Here is a 21,571-nt window from a genome sequence, read left to right as displayed (position 1 = left end):
TACTTTCAGTGGCTGATTTAAAATTTTAATTTTTTTACTCTTCACTCATTCAGTTAGTTTAATGATTAATTTGAAATATTTGCCATTCTTCTAGCAACTTGCAGAAAAAGTGTTTTCATGGCGGATTCTTAAGCTTTTCCCGTCACAAGCCACATTAACCTCCTCGATTTCTGCACATGCAGCAGCAGCACCTGTAGCCATGAGAAACGAACTCGAATGGAAAACATTTAATAAAGCTTCATGTCAGTTTGTGGTTGGGTTTTTTAGCTTTCAATGGCAAAAAAAAATTCTTATCTTGATTTTGCTTTTTAGGATTTGGGATAAGAACATATGATTTTGGTAACAGGTAAATATAAATTTTTATATATAATATATACTGTAAATTAGTCCAGGTTTGCAAATTTATTCTAACCAAACAATTCAATGGCAGCAAATATGACACCATTTGGCACGACACGTTCAACCAGTAGAGGTCACATATTTTTCTAATTTAAATACAGAGCAACATACTGACACACGGGGGCTGATTAGGGTCAATACTGTCCAACACATTTATATAGGTACATTTTCAGTACTAAAAAACCAAAAACAATTCAACACCAATCCAAAATGACATTATTTGAAGACTAACTGTGAAACCAATCAAAAACAGCAATATTCTAGTATTTGTTTTCCTCATCTGCTCTCTGCTAGATTTTTATTATTAAATATGTTTTACATCATGGATTACGAACAAAAAAAAAGCCTCACCAGTTGTTTATGTCGCTGACAGCAAGGCAGTTTAAGTACATTTTTATTTTTAATTACCAATTTCAGTAAAGCTGAACACACAGGCCACAACTGACATAATAAAATAAAATGAAGCTTTACATTATTTTGAAAGTCAACTTGAATATTAATTCAGATTGTACAGCTTTTTTTTTTTTTTTAAATAAAAACAAAAAAGTTTGGAATATCTCTTTGTGGGGGGAAAAAAATTATTCCAAACCGTTTTTCTTGGAGACAATTTAGACCCATAATAATCTGTTTTGTTTTGTTAACTTTTGTTTGTTCAAATTCGTTCATAATTGCATTAAAAAAATATAAAATATCCAGAGTACAAAAAGGAAGTTTTGTAGGATGTATCAACAAGTCACTGTGCAATGAGTTGTTAAAGCTGAGACGTGAAAGAAAATAGTTAAGCTTCTTATAAAAGAAAAAGTTTCTGATAAAAAGATTAGAAGAGAATAGAGAATATTATGGTACCGTTAAAAGTAAATCTGAAGGAATGTCAGTGAGCGAGCCTGTCCTGGTCATCTGATAACAGCTGACAGAACAACAAAAGATTGTTTTGCTCCAAAATACAAAATTACATTCATACAATTTACCATGAAAAAAAGAAGACTGACCCTAACCTCGTCCAGAAGCGTTAAGGTTCTTTATAAGTCGTAGATGCGGTTGAATCAGTTTCCTTGGCAAAAGCTCTGATGCATAAAAATTTAGAGAGTATTTTTAGAGCAACTTATGGTGCTTTCAGAACCACATCTTCTGAAGGGACATCAATGCATTTTAACCAAGACAATGGGAAACACTCCACAGTCTCAGCTGAGACAGCAGCAGGTCCAGACCCGGTCCCAGCAGAGAATGTTGAACAATACCAAAGTCATAACTGGGTCAATTACCTTTTATTCCACGAGATGTGTTTGCAGAAAGAATGAAACCCTTCATAGTTTTACTCTGATGTAATACCAGAAAATAAGAGAAAAAACAACAACAACAAAAACGGTGTGAACTGTCTTTTTTTTTTTTAAATAGTTGCTGTAAAAATCTGGTTTCAACAGTAAACAAGAAATGTCCGTTCGGGCAGAAAGACTGGAAACAAATCATTTGAACGTTGCTAATTATCAGGTCAGAACTTTCAGAAACCAGAGATCAGAAATCGGCCATAAATATCTAAACATAAGGGTTTGCATTTGCTGAGCTGAAGAAGTTTTACTCACTTAACCGTGTTAAACAGACTTACAACCGTTTGTTTAAATCTTTTATCGTCTTAGTGGTTCAGGAAGTGGCAGTGCTGCAGCAGCAACAACAGATGGCGCTGTTGCTCTGGGTGAAGGCAGTAATAACGCAAGGGAAAAAAGGTAAAACACCTTGAAAATGGCCTTAAAGCCCTTTTTCCGCTCTAAATAATTGACTACATCTAAAATAAGTATATAAGAAGCTCACATTTTTGTCCAACTACAAAAAATTCTTTGTGTCCATTTTTACCTAAAGTATCAACAAACAGGAGTCAAAAGTTTGTCTGGATCGTCGAACATCAAATGAACATCGACTGTTTACATCATATCATCTCTGTTTTTCCTGCTAATGTAACCTTTTTTTTTTGAGCACTTCATTGAGAAGTCAAATAATTGTGCTGCAGCTCAGGGGCTCTCTGTGGCCGTGGAGGTTTCCAAGGAGTCGTAGTGAGCTTCATCAAGATGCTCCTCCTCAGCTTCACCTTCATCAGGAAGCAGGGGTTTAGCTGGAGCTTCCACAGTCGGCTCGCTGGGCGGATCTCTCCTGGGCGCAGAGAGAGAGAAAAGGAACAAACATCAGCTGCCTAAAATAATGTAAAACACATGAAAAACTACAAAAGAGCTGGAGCATCTGCTTTCATAAAAACACCGCAGGGATAAATAAAACTGCTCTGATGAGTCATGCAGAAACAACAATACAGAAAAGGCCGAGCATGCTGCTGTAACAACACCACGCATTTCCAGGACAAGCGCTGCAACCCATAATCAGCTCGTAAAGCCAGCGTTTACATCACAGAAACAAAGAGCAAACAAACAAGCAGTGATGGAAATAAACCCAAAGCCACAGCACAACTCAAAAAAAAAAAAAAAAAAATCAATGTGATAGAAAGACAAACAGGAAAGGTGGTGCAGAAAAAAAAGGGGCGCAGAAAATCCAAATTTTACTTTCACTTACGAGGAGTTATTTGGTCGCTCAAAATCGGGCGTAACCGGGCCGCACGCTGCAAGCAAAAAGAGTCCTCAAGTGTCAAACTCAAAGGAGAATCAGGGTTTGTTTTTTTTTTGAGAATTTATTGCAAGTTTAACACTGTTTGCATTTATCTTCTGTTAATGCAAAGCCTCACAACACAACACAGCCCCGCTTGTCTCCTCCTGTTCAGTCTGATCTAACATTCACTAAAACCCAAAGAAAACATTATACCGTCAAACCAACAGAAACTATTGTTTTAACTTGAAATGTTAGACTTTCTGTTCAACCAGACACTAATTATATGATTCTGAAATTTTCTGCAAATGATACAGTTTTAAAAACATTAATAATAATAATCAGACAATACATTGGGAGATCTTACAGAATATAAACTTGGAGTACAATTTTAACATTGATTTACTTTAGTTTTTTATATATTTTGGTTAATTAAAATGCCCTTGAAAATATTTTTACACCTGCAGCTCATAATATACATACAGCAATTTATGGTATCTTATCTATCCATGTAGTAATTTAATAAAATATATATTATATATATATATATATATATATATATGTATATATATTTTATTATTATAGTGTAAAAAATAATTTTTGCTTGCTTGGTAAATTGTTTATGTAACATCAATCCATTAAGCCCTAAGACATGAGCGAGCATGTGCAGCTGTGGCTTTACAGTGAATGCACAACTCAATGTGGCAAATGGGGGGAAAAGAAACTAAAGTCAAGTTTATATATTCTCCATGTTTTATGAGATGTTGGTTTAATATACTTCTGCGCTGGTTTAATCAAAGTACCTTTACCAGTTAATATCAAGGCTACAAAATCTGACAGGAAGTATTATACAGGGTGGGCCATAAGTTTCCATACATAGGAAAATGTAAAATGTATATTTCTTTTATTTTTCAGATACCCAAGAAGATGCGTTTGACAAAAAAGCAAAGAATTGAAATGGCTGGATCAGGAAGCAGTCTCATGATTGCATGAAACTTTAACAGAAAACATGGAAAGAGCATCTCACACACACACACACACACACACACACGACACTGTGGCAAAACTTATTTGCAAGTTTCAGAAAACTTGAGATGTTGCAGATCAACCACGAAGTGGTCCGAGACGATTACACAGAGTCTCACAAAAATAAAAACGGTCATCCAATATAAAATGTTTATTTTTTCTATGTATGTAAACTTATGGCCCACCCTGTATTTTACTTATCTGGATTTAGAAAATGAATTCTTAAATATCCTCTGTGATTCAGAGTCACATAGCGATTTGACTGGATTCTTGTGGTAAATTGTGGAAAAACTAATCTTACACATTGACAGTAGTATTCTACACATTTGATAGGAATTTTCACCAACTGATGAAATATCATCCAATGATTAGGACAAACCCACACACCAACACCGACACACAGCTGAGCGGTACCTTAGCGAGCAGCAGGAGGAGCAGGCCGGTGGGCGGCTGGCAGGCCAGGGTGCGCAGGATGCAAATGTTAGCACACACACACGCTGAACATGCAACACGGCTGCAGGGGGGCATGGCTGGTCTCAATGCACTGGTTAATGCGTTTGAGGATGAACACCACTGAATGAAATTATTACTGAAGTGCAGCAGAAGGCTGGAAAAATAAAGTTCTGCAGGGTAGAAACTAAACATTTGAGCCAGCTGTTATGGTAGAAAGTTGTTTTTTGGGAGGCGGGGGGTGAATAAGGACCAGAAGCAAGAGGAATGTCCATATGAAGAAATTTATTTGATAATTTTTGTATAGTAGAAATTCAAACATTTGAGGTCATCAATCTTTATACTTCTTGCTGCCTCAACGCATGCATATTTCAGAAATCCTCTGTACAAAATGTTTTCATTCTTTTGCACCTGGACCCCTCAGTCGGTGGACACACACGAGTGCCGTGCAATCTGCAGTCGTAGCTTTGATTATTTTAGTGGAGAAAGAAGAAAAACTGGCAGCTTCCTGTCATCTACTCTCGACTTGGTCTGAACGCATCAGAACAGATCAAGAAACGGCAGAAAGCAGGTTGGCAAAGTTGAGGGAGAACATCTGGGACGAAGCTTCTACTGCACTGTGCAAAAAAATAATAGTAAAATAATAATAATTTAAAAAATCTGAACCGAGATCTGATGCAGATCCAAATTAATGTTTCACTTGCTTGAAAAATATTTAAGCATCTCAAGCGATGTCTTTTTTTTTTTTTTTCAGAGAAGTAACCTTTTAATTTCGCCATCTTCATCCCTCTACAAATGTTAAAACCTTCATAAATTTCAGAAGTCAGCAGTTTCTAGTGAACACCAGAAGGGACAGCCAGTGAGACGGGGACTAACTGCGCCGACACAGAAAAACAAAACCAGTCCGAACAGACGACACTCGTCTTAAAATGTGACGCCGTTTGACTCGCTGAGGTTTTAGTCAGAGTTAAAGCAGAACATGAAGGATAAACACAGGAAATCAAATGGCTTTCCAGGCAAATGTAACTCAGTTTTCAGTCGCTGTGTGCACCGATTTGACCTCCCAGTTTCTGTGGATCCATTAGAATCCATATGTCACCTGCATATTTCTTCGACAATGTTACATTTAAAAGTTTCCATTAAGTTATATAATCCACAGTATAGGCACCATGTATAAATATGCAAAAACAAAAATATGTTTAGTTTTGTACATTTCTTTCTAATTGAAGTTTTTCTAAATATGGCTCATCATAAGCTGTAAAATCTCTGCACGTCTAGAGTTGTTGTCTGATGTTTTCTATAAATTAAAAGTCATATAAATAATTTCTGCTCATCAATTGTGACATTAGAGTTCAAAAGTATTCACACATCTTGAACCTTTCACATTGTGTTGCATTAAACACACATTTCAATTTATTTAATTGAGATTGTAAATGATTGACCAAGACAAAGTAAAGAATTATTGTGGAAAAAAATAATATTTCTAAATTTAATTCACGTTACAGTTTTCTGCCACTTCATTCATTTAGTGATGTACTTTCTTGTGTTGGTTAATCATATAAAATCCAAACAAAACACATTAAAACTGTTTCTCTACAATGGAAAGCATCCACAAAGAATCACTGAATAATCCATGAGGATTTTTAAATTGATTTTAAAACTGTATTACATGGATCACCAGATACGAATAGGACAGTAGATCTGAGTCTAGAGGTGGAATGATTTTCTACAGTATGTGTTTTTTGCGGTCCAGAGTCCAGAGTGACGCATGAACAGAACCTTGAAGATAACCGTCGTATGCTTAAATCTTATTTTATCAATCAATCAAGGCCGTTTTTATCTGTATGCTGCCAAATTACATCAATCAGTCCCTCCAGTTTTTTGTAATTGTGGAAATTTACACAAAGTCAACAGATTCCAGCATTTTTTCTTTTTGCCGCTAATCCATAATTGTGAGTTTATTACAAACTTCCTGGGGAAAAAAAAAAAGAAAAGTAAAAATAATTGGCTTAAAGTGATGCCAACTCCCACCTGTAGGTGGCAGTATTCCATGTTTTTACTACACTTGGTAAATCAGTGATGGATGTGGAGACACGTCACATTTACCATGTTAAATATTGCAAAAATTCTTGCAATCATTTCCAAGTTAGCTCCACAAAACAGAATTAGATTGCAAAAAAAAAAAAAGAAGAAAAGTCATAAAATCCTGGAGCTACTGATCAATGAAAAGATGTTCAATGTCATTTAACATTAGAAGGTATGCAGTCGCAGCTATTTATTACTGATTTAACAGTTTGTTAATGAGTTTTATTAATACATTCTGGCACAACAGGTTCTTTGAGAACGTCAATGCTTTTGAAATGAGTTTGACACCCAACCAGTTTCCCAACCAGTGGGCAATGATATGGAAAGCTTTAAATGTGCTGGAATGACGGCAGCATGTTGCGATTTAAAAGTCATGTTTGTTGGTTAATGAAGCAGGAATGATGGGAACTAAATCACCTCATCTGCAGGTGACACAAAGAGAGTCATTTAAAGTGTTAGCATGACAATTTATGTTCATTTAATCTAGATTACGCGTCGCCTTGTGAATGGGAACTTCCTAACTTCCGTATGTATGTGTAGATGTGAGATCGCGGTCCAAACATCTGTACTGTTTTTTTTTTTTTGACTACAGAAAATGCAAAAAAAAAATGAATTAAATAAAAAAATAAAAAGAGGTCATCGTCGCTGCTTATTGTTCCGATTACTTGATGATGAAGCAGAGAAACGCCTCAGCAGGACTCTAGCAGCACAGCATGGACAGAAGCACCTGTGTTTGAGTGTGTTGGAGCACAGTGTCCAAGTTCACAGACCGATACCGAGACGGTTCCAGGTTGTTTTCATACACAAAGTCACAAACAGAGATTATTAGTTTCATAAAGTGCGTTTTTTTTTTTCTTCCATGAACAGATAAGATACTGCGTGACAAGCACTTTTTGTATGTACAGTAAACATTCAGCTTTCTTGGTTAAAACATTTACAGGACCTCTCGTGTCAGAGGAATACAAAACTTCACAGCATGAAAAGGCAGAAATAATTCAATACTGAAAAATCCAGTAAAATTAAAAACTATCATGTTTTTACAGTATGAAAATCCTCTTTGGGATCAACCGCTTTCTTTTCTTCACGCCGTCATTCCGATGGAGAGCACTGACATTAGTGGAAATAGGGCGGGGAAGTTTCATCCCCTCAGTTATACAAAAGTACATGTACATGCGTGAAAGGCGAGAAAAAAGGCCCATTTTCCTCAGGGAGAATGTCCGTCACGTGGATTGGAAATATTTACGGCACAACGTCTGTTCTGGTTTGGTCGTGAGGTCAGACAGACGACTCGGGGGATGGCGACGGAGGGAGAGATGAAAGGAGGGTGGCGGATACACCCGCGTCTCTTCCTCGGACTCGAGAGGAGTTTATTGCCGCAAGCAGGAGGCAGGAAAAGAGGGGGGGGGGAGGAAGGAGCCTGTCCTATCGCATCGTCTCACACTGTGGAAATCAATTTGACCTCTGAGGAACTGTGGACAGAAAGAGGAAGAGGATTCCAGGTGGGCTGACTGGGAAAGAAACAGCAGCAGCAAAACCAGCAGGACACACACAAGACTGAAATCTGCGAGTCTGTCCTGACTTGAGCCTGAACATTTACTGAGGCAAAGAGCTGCAGCAGGACGTTCGGGGTGAGTGGAGCCAGAAAATAAAGCAAGAAAAGCAGCGTGGCGGCGGTGAGGCGATGAGGAGTCGGGATGCGAATGGGTTCAGAAACTTAATGAACCAAAGACGGTGAAATGAACTTCGACAGAAACAACAAACACACATCGAACACACCTGAAGACTTCAAACTATGAAACTTCTATAACTGGTCATGCCTACATTTTTTTTATCTTTATTGGAAATTTATCAATCGTCACGTAAAAGAAGCTCTTATTTTGAAAGGAGAGACCTTCTTGTACAACATGTTTTCAAAAGGCAAATTGAAAGTTGCACAGGTTTTTAATAAAAGATCCCTTTTTTATTTTTTCAGGTCAAATGCGGAGGAAACTTAACTTACTTCTCCACCGCAACTAATTCCCAAAGAACATGGAGTCCGGTTTTGCAAACTCAACACTATAATCGACATAATCTGCTATATAACTTCAGGAGGAGTAGACTGCTTAAGGTAATTTGGCGACACTTCAGAATAGTCACAAACCCCTATTAGGCATATCTAAGTGAAACCTCAGAAATTTACTCAAGCATCTGGTTAGACCCACAGAAGCACAGCTTTATTTACTCATCTAAAATGAAAAGGTTAAATATCTCCTATTATTAAGAAAAGTGCATTAAACCCTGTCCAAGCTGCCCAATTTCCATCTGATTTGAAATGAATTAGATCATTCTTTCTAACAGTAAACAAGACGTACCAACCTGCAGCCAATCAGATCAGAGCCTCGATCCAGACCTCGGTGTGATACAGGATGTCTGCATATTTAACCAACTCAAGTTTCAGACCTGTTTCTTCACAGAAATGTATGAAATTTGTTGATCCAACTGGCGACAAATTAGCACTTTTCCATGATAAATTAGCTGGCTAACCAGAAAGGTATGTTAGCAGCTAGCTCGCAGTAGCTTAAACCGCAGAGTCAGAGAACGCAATGAAGATGTTTGAGTGCGACTCAAACTAAATACATGGAATATACAAGATTTAATAGTCTTAGACAAAATTTAAGACCTGTAATTAACACATTAAAGGCTAACTTGCTCTTTTTAAAATGAATTTCAGGATGAGTGGACAGCCTGTAATAGACAGTTAACATGACAAGATCTCCTCATTTATGGTTTCATAGCAAACAAATGTTGACAGAAAAGGATGGAAACACAGAAAAACTAAAAAATGAAACCAAATCAAAAGTGTGCTGCACCAACTGTCCCAATTCCCTCAGCCATGTATGGAGAGCTAATACTCTTTGGTTCCCCTCCCACTGACTGAAAAGGATTCCTGCATCAAACTAAAAGAAGAACCTGAGCGGTTCTTACCTGGTGGGGAAGCGGGGCTCGTACTCTTCAGCTCCCTGCTGCAGACAAAAAGGAGAGAAAAAATTAGTTACACTTTATTCTGCAATGATGTGCATTTACTTGTGAAAGCTAGAGGACTGTTGCAATAATCACAACAGTCAGCAGATGGCAGCAAAGATTCTCAGAAGTATGACTCCATCGCACAAGCTAGCATCTCTCCATATAAACTGATCTTAAAAGTAGAAAACCAGCTTTAAACTGGAGTAAATCTTCCCTTCTGTGTAAATATCTCATGTTACAACATGGACACATGTGCCTTAGTTGTCTGTTGTGTTATATAGTCTTTCAATTTTCAGATTAAGAACTGAATAAAGCTCTGAGATGTTCACAGCTTGGGGGAATGTTTTAGAAACTGAACGTGTTTTTAACTTCAACACTTTTCTCACCAACCCGTCTAAACCACACACATTTTTATTTATGGGTAGCAACATAAAAGGGGATGAATACATCGCAATTTTTAGGCTTGTTTATCAAAGAATTAGAAAACTACATATAATTTTCCTTGCTCTTTCACAATAATGCATAACTCTGTGTTGATCCATCTTAATAAGGTTTGTGATTGTTGCATGATAAAATCTTAAAAAGTTCAAGCCGTGTGAAAACTTCTACAAGTCAATGAGCTCCACATCAAGACTGGCATTGCTTTTGTTACAATTCAGCGTAAAAAATAGAAGAATTAAAATCTATGAAAGACAAAATATAATAAATAAATAAACACACAAACCCAGAATTGTGAGATGAGTCATCAACTCACAGGCCTGATAAGTGAAAGAGTTTGAGAAGCAGAGATTTTTTGAATAGACGGCGACTAAATGACAATCCACGGCGGCGGCGAGGCAGAAAGAGCAGCTTAAGTTGTTACATGACTGCACTGCAATTAAGAGTCGCCCACATGTTATGTTCTAGGTGAGGCGTAGGAGGGGATCTGGGCTGATGCAGAGGGGGTTCACTGTTTCATAAGACTCTTCCTGCCTTATGATGAATTCTTATCCTTCTCACAGGTGTTTTCTCTGAATTTTCTCTTTCTGCGCTGCGTCACATCCTGCTCTTGATCCCTGCCACCAGGCACAGCTCATTCCTGCAGCAATGTAAGCTAGCGCTGCACATCATTGTTCTTACCAATTATTTTTAGTCTAGTTTCCAGTGCAAATATCGTAGCATGCTTGAATTTACGCAAAACTAACTTAGAAGCAACTTTTCAGCCACATATAGCAGCTTGTCAATAATTTCTTAATATTGATGGAAAAAGTACTAGATCCACCAATTAATTATTTCACTTATAACTTATGATAGTTTTTGAGGGAAATTACTTTTTCGTCAATATTAAGAAATGATTGACTTAAACAAGCTTGCTGAAATGTTTCTTGTAAGTCTGTTTTATCTTATTTTAAGTCTAATAAGATGTTTGCACTTTAAACAAGAGACCAAAAATATTTGGTAAGACGTTGTGTTTTTTTGCAGTGCGGGATCTTTGTGACGGCTCAGCTCGTGTTTTGTGGGTTTATGTGCGGACGTTCTGCAGCATCTGTACCTGCGGGAAGCCTGGCACCGCGACGCTGTAGGGACGCTGTTGCCTGTGCAGCGTGGCGGTGCTTTGTGCAGACATTCGTGTGTGAGTGCCGTAATCGGGGCCGGGCAGAGGCATGTCCTCTCTCTCCAGAAGGTTCCCTGTGCTGCTGCTTTTCCCATGGTGGAGGCTGGAGACACAAGACAGCATGGAAAGTAAAAACTGGAACCATGTTGCTCCTGTATCCCATCTGGGCCAGTTAGTGGAGAGAGCACATCTGTAAGAATGGAACTGGGAGTTGTTCAAACATCTGGAATTTACAAATACCATAGAGTCTAACAAAACGGAAACACAATAAACTTCACGTACTTGTGAACTCGAAGCTGCCTCATGGTGTCGCCGTTGCTCTCGGAGACCAGCCGGGTGTAGGAGAAGGGAAACCAGCCCCGCCTGGTGGAGAAGAGACAGCAGGTCAACAAACATTCATTCCTTCTTCAATTTCAGAACCATAGAATAGAAACAGAAGCATCACATCTTCAATCCCAAACTACGCTCACATCCTCGTTTTCTCGTTCTCGCCGTAGTGCCAGCCGTCTCGCGCCTCGGGCACCAGCAGGGTGATGATGTCGCCCTCGGCGAAGCTCAGCAGCGTGCTGTTGTCTCCGGCGGCGTGGGAGAAGACGGCCTGGACTCGAGTTCTGCCGTTCCTTTCCAGACCTGCAGCCATGGAGCTGGAGCGGGGCAGCGTGCGAGTCTCCACTGGAGAAAAAAAAAAAAACACCACAAAGTTTTTAGTCTTTGAGTAGTGAAACATGAAAGAGAGCCGGAATAAATTCAGAGGAGGTGTTACTGTCCTCTGTTATATTGTACAGTGGTTCAAGCAGAACAGTTTTACGCAAGTCACTCGGGCTCTTTCTCATTTCAAATATCACACGTTCTATTCCCACTTGTTTTGGTCTGTTATTAAACCTGCGGGCTGCGCTTCAGGGGGAAAAATGATTTTTTTTCTCCACTCTTCTATGATAAGAGTAACCAGAGTCTTTTTTCGTAAAATATTGTCCATAGGGCTGCAACTATCAATCATCTAAGTTAATTAATGAGATTATTTTTTTAAATGGCACATTCTTCATATTTTCACTTAAGCCCTTTTATGCAATAGAAACACATTAAAAGATGAAAATAAATCAATGATTCAATTACTTTTCTAAATAGGAAAATACGCATTTTGTTGCATGTTTAGTGAATGCAACAATGTAGCGTTCTTTTAGCGAATGCCTGACATCAACATTTGAAAAGCTCAGCCATTTCTGCTTGACTTGGTGTCAATGCAGAGCTGATCTGTTCATAATTCTTTGGAAGAATTGAGATATTTTTTCCCTGTAGAACATATTTACAGACAAAATATATTTTTTATTAAATTCAAAATGTATACATTTTCATACAGCTTTGGCTTAATTATTGGTCTCAGTGTGTTTTTATTTCAGCAAATATCCCTTTTTCAAGAGTCTGCACACTCCAGTAAATGATTAATCGATTACTCAATTAGTTGATTATTTCAATACTTCCTCATAATCAATGCAATTGTTTCAGACCTGATTACTGGTCTCTCCAGCTCATTTAGTGAACTATTGTGCTGTTGCAGCTTCATGCTGAGCACGGTTTGCACTCAAAGGATTAATAAGGTAATCAGAGTCTTAACTAAATTCTCAGCCAAGTTAATTAACGGAGGATGCAAAATAAAATTGCATTCGCAATCCCAGCAACGAAAAGGATTTCTGCAGACGTCTTTACCATGGAGACTTGTTATTTTTTATGCTTCTACTAAATCTTGGAAGAAAGGAGAGGTGTGTGTCCTTACGTTGGGGGGTCTTGCTCTTTGTGGGGGCGGCCTTGCGCACAGGCAGTGTGTTGGAGTAGACCTCCGCTCCGTGACGCTGAGGCTGCGGGGAGGCTTTGCCCTGCGCCACCTTGCTCTCCATCCACTGCTGGTAGTCCTCTCCACCTGCTGCTCCGTTCATCACCGGCATCGCTCCGTCCATCAGCCGCTGCGAGAGAGAGCCGTTGAGATGATTAAAACCGGCTCCTGCGCATTTACATTAGTTGCATAACTTCCTGCCGCTCATTAGTGATTATGAAGGCGTCGAATGGCTGTTGGTCAAAAACGCTTCATTAATTAAAATCGTTTATGTACAGAGAGTTACAAGCAAACATCTGTGAAAGAGTTTCAAGGCATTATTATTACTGAATGCACAACATAAATATATATGCACTGTATTTTAATTAGGATTCAAACAAAAGAACAAAAATTTTGACAGACATATGGACTTATTTGTCCAGGAGAAGAGAGCTAGCGTAATGATGTCACAAATTTAAAGTCTGCCAGAGCAACAAGCCTGTGACTGATTCAATAAAATTTCATTTCTATTTTTGATCTCAAAGCAGCACTTCACTTACAATCCCTCAAAAACATTTTTTAAAGTCTTATTTGGAGTCATTTAATCATGTTTTACCAGAGGGGGGGGGAGTATACAAAAAAGTTTACTCAAGCAAAAAAGATTCTGTCAAAGAAATTACTCGAGTGAAAAAAATAATAAAAATAATTCATGTGGATACCACAACTGCAAAATAACAAATTCAGGCAAAAGAGACATTTATCCATATCGATGCCTTTCAATATAAAACATTTGAAACAAAAACTGCAGGTGGGTGTCTGGTGATCTTTTGGTTAAAACAAGCTTGTTAATTATTCACTGAAGCTCCTCACAGTGTAAAGTATCCAGAAACTTTACTGAAGAGTGGCGATACGTCAGAATAAAATTACTGAAGTAAAACTAAAATCTACAACATAGTAAAAATATATGCCTAAAAGTATTTTGTTTTACTCAGATTACTCGAGTAAATGTAAATAGTCACTACCCAACTCTGCGTTTTACCTTCCGTTTCTATAAATGTACATAAAAAGGAACATTTTGTGCTGCATGTTTTGAGCTGCCCGTGTCTCCACTCGGTGAGAAGCTGCACTAAATGAAACACATTGCGCGTCCCTGCTCCTTCAATCAGACATTTCTGCATATATACGTTCTCAGTTCCGGTGTGAACTATAAATGATGAGTCATAAAGCCATTAGACCGCTCTTAGCCGCAGCAGGAGGAAACACCACAATTAACCCCTTGATTGCTTCTGTTTTACATTGGCACAGACTCGCTTTTTTTACAATTTGTAAAAGTGAGTGTTTTTACTGTTTATTTGTTCAGATTCGTCTTTATCTGCAGGCTTCAGTCGTCTGAACAGAGACGCTGCCACGTTTTTCAGTTTGTGTGAAACGTCCTGTCGTTTGTCTGGTGCGGTAAGGCCCAGGAGGAACTGACCTGCTGGCCCATGGTGGCGCCGGCCCGCAGGGCTGCCAGCTCTGGAGGCATGGGCAGAGGTTTGGCGCCAGAGATGGGCTCGGGGATGCCGGGGTGGAGGGCGCCGGGAGGCACGCCGCCCGCCGCGCCGCTCATCTGCTGTGCCAGGAACATGGCCCGATCCGGCAGCTTGGTCGGTTCGGCGCACAGCTGCTGCCACACGGGGATCTTCTGGGACAAAAGCTCCTTACCCTGGAAACACAGAGAGAGAACAGGCTCAGCATCATCTATTATATGGAGATTTATTTGGGCTGGCAATTTTTTAATGGTCAGAAATTAAATGGTAAAAACATTAAATTGGGGATTTTTGTTAAAGAAGTTCACAAACAGTCTTAATTATTTACAAAAGTTTTGTTTAATGCATTTTTCTTACTTTTTCACCCTTATAACAAACTCATGTATCTGTTCTTTAAGGCAGGGATATTTGACCTGACTCAGGTTAACCCAGTCAAGTCGTGTTTGTATCTTTTGGAGCTGGAGGGATTTCAAACAATGCATGGATGGGGTTCTTCAGACAGAACATTTTCCATTTGAAACATTCAATAGGCAGAGTATAAAGAATTTAAATGTAAAATCATTTAGAATCTTTATATTAGCAGGAACTAAGGGAATAACGAGGAAATCCCAAACAAGGAAAACTGGATTCATATGGTGCATGTTATTTATGTTAGAGAAGCTAACCTCTTTCTGGAGACTTGAAGCGAATAAATTTGTGTGTGGAAATTGTTATTGAACTACATTAAACCAATCATATCGGATTTTGTATGAAAATAACTTTTTGGTCAGGAGACAAGGCTGAAATAGATTAGACGATGGATGCATGAAAAGCTGCCAGAAAAGCAAAAGAATAAGCTGAGTTTCATACACCGTTATGCAAGCATTCATGTATTCATTTGATTTAAGCTTTGAAAGCTCTTTGAAACATTCTGGAGTTGCTTGAAAAGGAGAAAATAAATGTTCAAAAGCCAAAGTAACCAGTTATTGGTAGTTTTCTAGACATCACATTTTTCAGCGAAGTCTATAATTCAGAGTAAAACGGGTTGTAAAGTGAAACTGGCAGGAAACTGAGGAAGCATGCGAATCATCTCTGTGAGAAGCTCTCGGCTGCTGCAGGACGTGTCCATGCATTATACAGCAGAGCAGTTACGTAACGACCTCATCTGCATTCATCTTCAGGGAAGAACAAACAGATACGAATCTGGAATTAAAACTCGGCTGGTTCTAACCCAGCCAAGGAAGTGGGCGGGCTGCAGAGGCAGGCATCAGTCAAATTACGAGAATCCAGAAAATGAACCTCTAATGTGAACCGACCCTCTTTAACCTTTAACACCCTTAATTAGAGACGCTCTGCTTCTGCTTTGTTTCTGTAAATCGTCGCTGAAACAGAGAAGAATGAGAAGTCACAGTTCCGTTTCTTTGTGTTCTGCAAACTTTTCCTGAGAACATCTTTGCTGCCGGTGAAAGCGATGAGTCACTGCGACCCCAGTTAGTCTGGCAGATAGCAAAGATGGAGCGTAGGTGGCCGGTGCCTTTACCGGCGTTAGGATAATCGACAGGCACAGACGGCGGCTGCCATATCCTGCTCTCAGAGGACAGAGAGAAGAACAGAAACGGACTGATCACCTGGTCAACCTCACTGGCTGCAGCAGAGGTCTTACAGGGAAGGAGAACAGCAGCAGCATCTCCGTGAAACACAACTTTCAGAATCAACTCTGAAACTTAAAATTGAGGATCTTAAAAACGTGACAGATGCTTAAAGCTCCAGGAACTTTTAGTTGAAATTAGGGCTGCAACTAGGAATTATATTAGTAATCGATTAATCGGATAAAAAAAAACAAAAAAACTGGCACATTCTACAGATTTTTCATTTAACCACCTAAAGCAGTTTTTTTTATGCAGTATCAGAAATATATTAAAAGCTGCCTCAATTCATCATGATTAATCTATTTAAACATTTCAACCCTTAATCGTCTAGATTAATTATTTCTGATTTAGTCCTGAGCAAAAATAATTATGCTTTAATAATCTATTTCTGTTGAAATACATCGTTTGATAACATTACAGATTCATTCATCGTCTCCTGGTCCATCCTGCCGTCACTCAGGAGCATCAGGACGACTCTGCCAGAGGCGGAGATTCACCCAAAAAACGTGACTTCAAAAAGAAAAACGCCTCCAATTCAAAGGAATTTTTAGCATCTTTTGCTTAGGAACAAAAAACTCTCCTTGTAATTAGCATGAGGACAGCTGGCGGTCGCTGTGAGTCTAATTTAATCCCTTTTCGATGTTTAATCATCCCATCAGCAGTTTGTGTTCTCCGCTTCCTCCTGTCTATCAATCACTCATTCAGACACTTTCACACCCACACGCAGTGAGTCGGAACCAAGTGTTCCTGCAGAAGTAGGTCATCCTCCCGGCCGCCTTCACCCTCCTCCTGCTCCTCAGGCTCTACATATGAAGAAGAGAGGATGTAGCCATTCGAGGAAGAAATGTGAGCGGCTTGCATTTCTGTTTATAGTGAGCCTGTGATTGGCTGAGTGGGAAGCATCTGGACGAGTACTGGGGGGTTTACCATTTCACGACGATTTATAAATAAACAGAGGAACGTGAGAATGGAACAAAGCGACAAGCCTGAACACTTTTTATGATCTGCCAATCTGCGAAACCGATGAACAATATCAAATACTTCATGCTCATCCATGTAGCAACATTATTACTAATTTTCCTCACTAAATAAAGTCGCATTTCTGATTGTCCTGATCTTGCTCTCCTCTTTCTCCCTGAACTTGTGTTTTTCTACAGCTTCAGGATTTCTGAGAGAAGCTTCAGTTGCAATTTTCATCAATAATATTCCAAAGTCACATCTATAGAATGTTATTCAGCCCTAACCAAGACTGAATAAGCAATTAATAGCATGATAAATTAAACTGAGCTTGACAATCATTTTCGGCTGTGTTTTATTTTGGATATTTAAAATATCTTCCAGTTCCAGTTAAACTGTTTTTTACAAAATTAAAGTTTACTGCTCTTTGAAAGGGCAGATTTAAATTATGGCATTATTAATATGTTAGTTGAAAATGGTCTCAAAGAATTAGTGTGATGTCAATTTGCTTTCTGAAATTTGCCTTGTTGCTTCAATTTCTAGTGAAATTATTGCTCTACCAAACCCGTTCCTGTGCTGGTCTCACCTTGTTGTGGTAGACACTGCTGTTCTTGGCCACGGCGCACTGACGGTCCACCAGGAAGCAGTACCTCCTCCGCTCCTCAGACAGAGCGTTCTTGTAGCCCTCGGCGATGTAGCTGTCCAGCTCGCTCTGCTTGTTGCTGATGGCCTCCACATACTGGGAAGAAAAGGGGAAAAAAAGAAAATCCAGAGATTTTCCAGCTGTTTCAAAACAATAACAGTAACAAAAAAAAGTGCAAAAAAAAAAAGAAGACTGCATAATAAACATTTTATGGAGTGGGTGAATCAGTCCTTTACATGCTTCAAACGGTGACATGTATAAAGAAAATTGTGTTTTTGCTGGGCTGCCTTGGATATTAAGTCAAAAATGTCACAGCACATTAAAACAGGAACTTCCTGATCAACATTTCCCTCTCCCACTGGGTTGTAGCTAGAGCTGGACAATATTGCCTAAAGCCATACCATGATATAAACATTCAGTCTTCTGTTTTAAGCATCTGAAATGCTGCCAAACTGGTGATGTGACCACTTCCTGTTTTACCCACAGTTTCCACTCAGTGCAGTTTTTAATTTTTAAGGCTTTAAACTGCCGCTGCTAAAGTTGCTCAGCAGTTTGTTGCTAGGTAGCCAAAGGGTGAGTGAGTTGCTAAGCAACCAAAGAGCGAGTGAATTGCTTGATCCCACCAACCTAGCTTATTAGTTGGCCAGAAGAGGTTGAGCAACTAAAGCTTTTCCTCTGCCACTCGTCTATCGCGATGTATATTTATTACCCAGCTCTAGTGTCGACACCAACGAATGAATGCAGCGAACCAGACTTCATCCGCAGCTTCAGTCAGACAAGAGGGGCTTCTAAAGAGTTTAAACAAAGTGAAACGTCGTTCTCAGCGTGTTAGTCAATGGCCACGCTGCGAGCCGTTCACACACAAACTCCGCATCCCACACCGACCTGCACATTTAGCTGCTTCAGCCAACAGGCGAGGGCGGGCTGGACGTTCAAAAATAACCCGATGGTGCCAGGAGACGGATCTATAGAGCGACTCGAGTCATCCAGCGATGCTCCATAATCACCATCACACTTTGAGCAACACCAGAGGTGCTAATTATGGAATTAATAAAGCAAAGCAGACATTCATTAAGAATATTTTTCTGCCTCATTTACATTCTTATCTAAACAAAGAAACTGAGGTCACTTAATGAATTTTAAACACTTGGTAACTTTTCTGTCTTCAAACAAGCATTTAAGGTCATGTAAAGATCAGTTTCGCTTAGCCTGTTCTCACTGAGGTGCTCAGCACAATACTGAATTTAAATCCATAGATGTTTTATTTTCTTTTTCATACACAACTTTTGTACCTTTTAGCTGGAAAAGTTATGCAGATTGAGATGTTTTCCTTCTAGAGATAAACTGCTGCTTTGGTTTCTGTAAACTGTAGATCCTCAAAAATCAATGTGTTTTCCTCATCATCAACAAATGCATTTCCACAATAAACCTTTAAGGCATAAGCGCAAAGAAAAGAAGCTTAAAAAAATGCAACAGCAATCAACTTCATTAAGTTTGAAAAGATTATTTTGAAAGTTTTGTCCTCTTTGTTAATGTCTGGAAAACTACAAATAGAACAGGAATTATTCAGAGCTGATCAGATGCAGGATGCATCGTGGTGCATAAAACAATTTGCAACATCACAGAGCGCGTTAGATGCAGAAAATTATAACATAACTGTGAGATGCAAACATATGTAAAATTCTGCAGAGCTCACTAGAGGGACTCTTTGAGGGCAGTGTTGATTTTTCTGGAAATGATCCAAATAAATTCCTGGAGCCGTTTTAGAGAAGCTTTTAGCTCAGCTTTCAATAAATAAACAGACTCTTCAATCAAATAACCTATAAATAACATGAAAACATACAGTAATCACTAAGAAGTAATAAGGATAAATTAAAATGAGGGTGATAATTCACATTCTGATGATTAACATTTTTTTGTAGGGCAATTCTGTTTTCAAAAACTTCGGAATCCTTTTTATTTATTGTTTTTGGTTGTTTTGTTTTATTTTGGATCTTGGATATTTTTTGTCTTCCAGTTCCAGTGTGGAGTATTCTTTACAAAATAAAAGTTCATTAGTCTTTGAGAGGATGACCTAGCATCATCAATATATTGGTTGAAAATGGCCTCAAAACGTCAATATTATCGTTTATCATAATAACTTCTGGGACAATTTATCGTCCAGAAACATTTGTTACTGCAGTGGACCGAGGAGCAACATCTGTGAACTTTGGGAAGAGCGGAACATCATTTTAACGACGTTATAAGCAGAACGAAGCTCCGCCACCCGGATGTGCTCATTAACCAGAGTTGCTCCTCAAGTGGGCTCATCCAGCAGCCACTGTGAAGTGGCCGTTACAGAGGAAGACGGAGGCAGCTAATGAAGAGGACAAGCTGCGTTCAGGGTCCGGGTTCAGGCCAGCAGGTGGGAGCACATGTTCCACACAGCTGCTGGCGGTCAAGGAGAACCCACCGTTTCTTCAATCATCTCTCAGCACGAGGCTGCGAACAGTTGGGAGGATTTAACGACAACATGCAGGACTCAGGACGCTGCCAGTAAGTGGTGCAAGATGGAAGTCCTCCATGAAGTTCATTTATTTAGATACAGGCTGGCCTTTTGTGCCGCTGCCAATCAACTTCTTCATTACAATAAATCCGACTCTGCAGCTGGGGTCCAGCTGACAGGGACAATAATCAGCTTTTCCCAACTTCTGCTTACAGAGGAACACACCTGCAAGAAAAGCTCTGCTGAGTGCGAAACACGTCAGCAAGGAAGCAGACAGAGGTTGTCGTAATTAGCCCTACGGAAGGGATTTTTAAAGTGTGTGATGTTTTCTTCAGGTTGAACCCCTCCTCCTGTCAGTGGGATGTCAAAACGCGGTGCGGCCGTATGCAAATTCACTGTGGTGATGCGATGAGCAGGCTGGAAGATTAAAGAAAAGCTGAGTTTGGACTCGGAGTTCCCTTTGAACTGATGAACCGATCGCGCTGCAAGATGGACAAAAACAAACCAGAAGGGATAAACTGTGGCGTGGGCTCGCTGTGGAGATGAAATGAGGAAAAAACTCTGATATTTGGGATCCATGACAAGTTACCTGCATTCATCATTCATGTAAAAGAAAAAACTGGCTGCTAGCCCGCAGAGGCCTTCATCGTGCTTTGAGTTCAATGCCTAATCAATCATATGTTCCTCTGGTTCAGAGGTTGATGCTCTGGTCTGAATTAATAGTTGGAAAGTTAAAACCTTTGAGATGCAGACTCTGGTCCTGTCCCCAGACTGCATGTGAAAGACGATTTAGTCTGCATACGAAACTCCAAATCAGTCAAATATAGAGAGTATTCATGTCCAAACTCTAGCATCTATTAGTTTAAATCTAATATATCTAAACAAAAACTTTTATAAGTTTATGTTTGATCTAGATGTGCTTTGTCTCTAAAACAGTGTCGTTCAGCATTCAGGCTCGGTACAACAACAAATCTCTCTTGCACATGTCCTTTCTTAATATAAGAGAAAATTAACTTTTTTTATTAATTTCACTACATGTGCATTTGAATTAGAATTTGATTGGTTGATTTGACACCAATTTGGCATAATTAGATATAAAGTAGACCTGCTTTGCTCCTATGAACTATGAGATGATGTTTGCTGTAGTTTATGCCAATTAAAAACGGAACTGGATTGTAAACACTATTGATTCATCAACTGCTGAATCATATTACGGATTCACATTAAACCAGCTATTGATTACACACGAATCTGACTGAAGATCAATCAATCAAATTTTATTTGTATAGCACATTTCAGCAGCAAGGCATTCCAAAGTGCATAACAAACAAAAACAAAGTCATGCAACATAGACTCAACAATCAAACCATTACATTAAGTCA

The 21,571-nt window shown here is 39.1% G+C and overlaps 1 protein-coding gene across 9 annotated transcripts in view; it reads right to left on the bottom strand.

The window, feature by feature from the left end:
• Nucleotides 1–29: 29 nt before the first annotated feature.
• Nucleotides 30–21,571, bottom strand: part of LOC114152274 (brain-specific angiogenesis inhibitor 1-associated protein 2-like) — a 59,137-nt gene continuing 37,595 nt past the window's right edge. For 4 of the 9 annotated variants that reach the window (XM_028030106.1, XM_028030108.1, XM_028030109.1 and 1 more), the window contains 8 exons: nt 17,648–17,800; nt 14,422–14,652; nt 12,912–13,098; nt 11,611–11,812; nt 11,423–11,503; nt 11,078–11,243; nt 9,508–9,545; nt 30–2,541 (listed from right to left, as the gene is read on the bottom strand). In XM_028030106.1, coding sequence (XP_027885907.1) covers nt 2,403–2,541; nt 9,508–9,545; nt 11,078–11,243; nt 11,423–11,503; nt 11,611–11,812; nt 12,912–13,098; nt 14,422–14,652; nt 17,648–17,800 — 1,197 coding nt within the window. In that variant the 3' untranslated portion in view covers nt 30–2,402. Of the gene's footprint in view, nt 2,542–2,952; nt 2,999–4,723; nt 8,013–9,507; nt 9,546–11,077; nt 11,244–11,422; nt 11,504–11,610; nt 11,813–12,911; nt 13,099–14,421; nt 14,653–17,647; nt 17,801–21,571 lie in introns of those variants that run through there. The other 5 variants (XM_028030114.1, XM_028030113.1, XM_028030107.1 and 2 more) reach the window with 5 other exon arrangements.

The sequence above is a fragment of the Xiphophorus couchianus genome, chromosome 10, assembly GCF_001444195.1.
Source record: "Xiphophorus couchianus chromosome 10, X_couchianus-1.0, whole genome shotgun sequence".
Lineage (NCBI taxonomy): Eukaryota > Metazoa > Chordata > Actinopteri > Cyprinodontiformes > Poeciliidae > Xiphophorus > Xiphophorus couchianus.
This window is presented reverse-complemented; position numbering and strand designations above follow the sequence as displayed.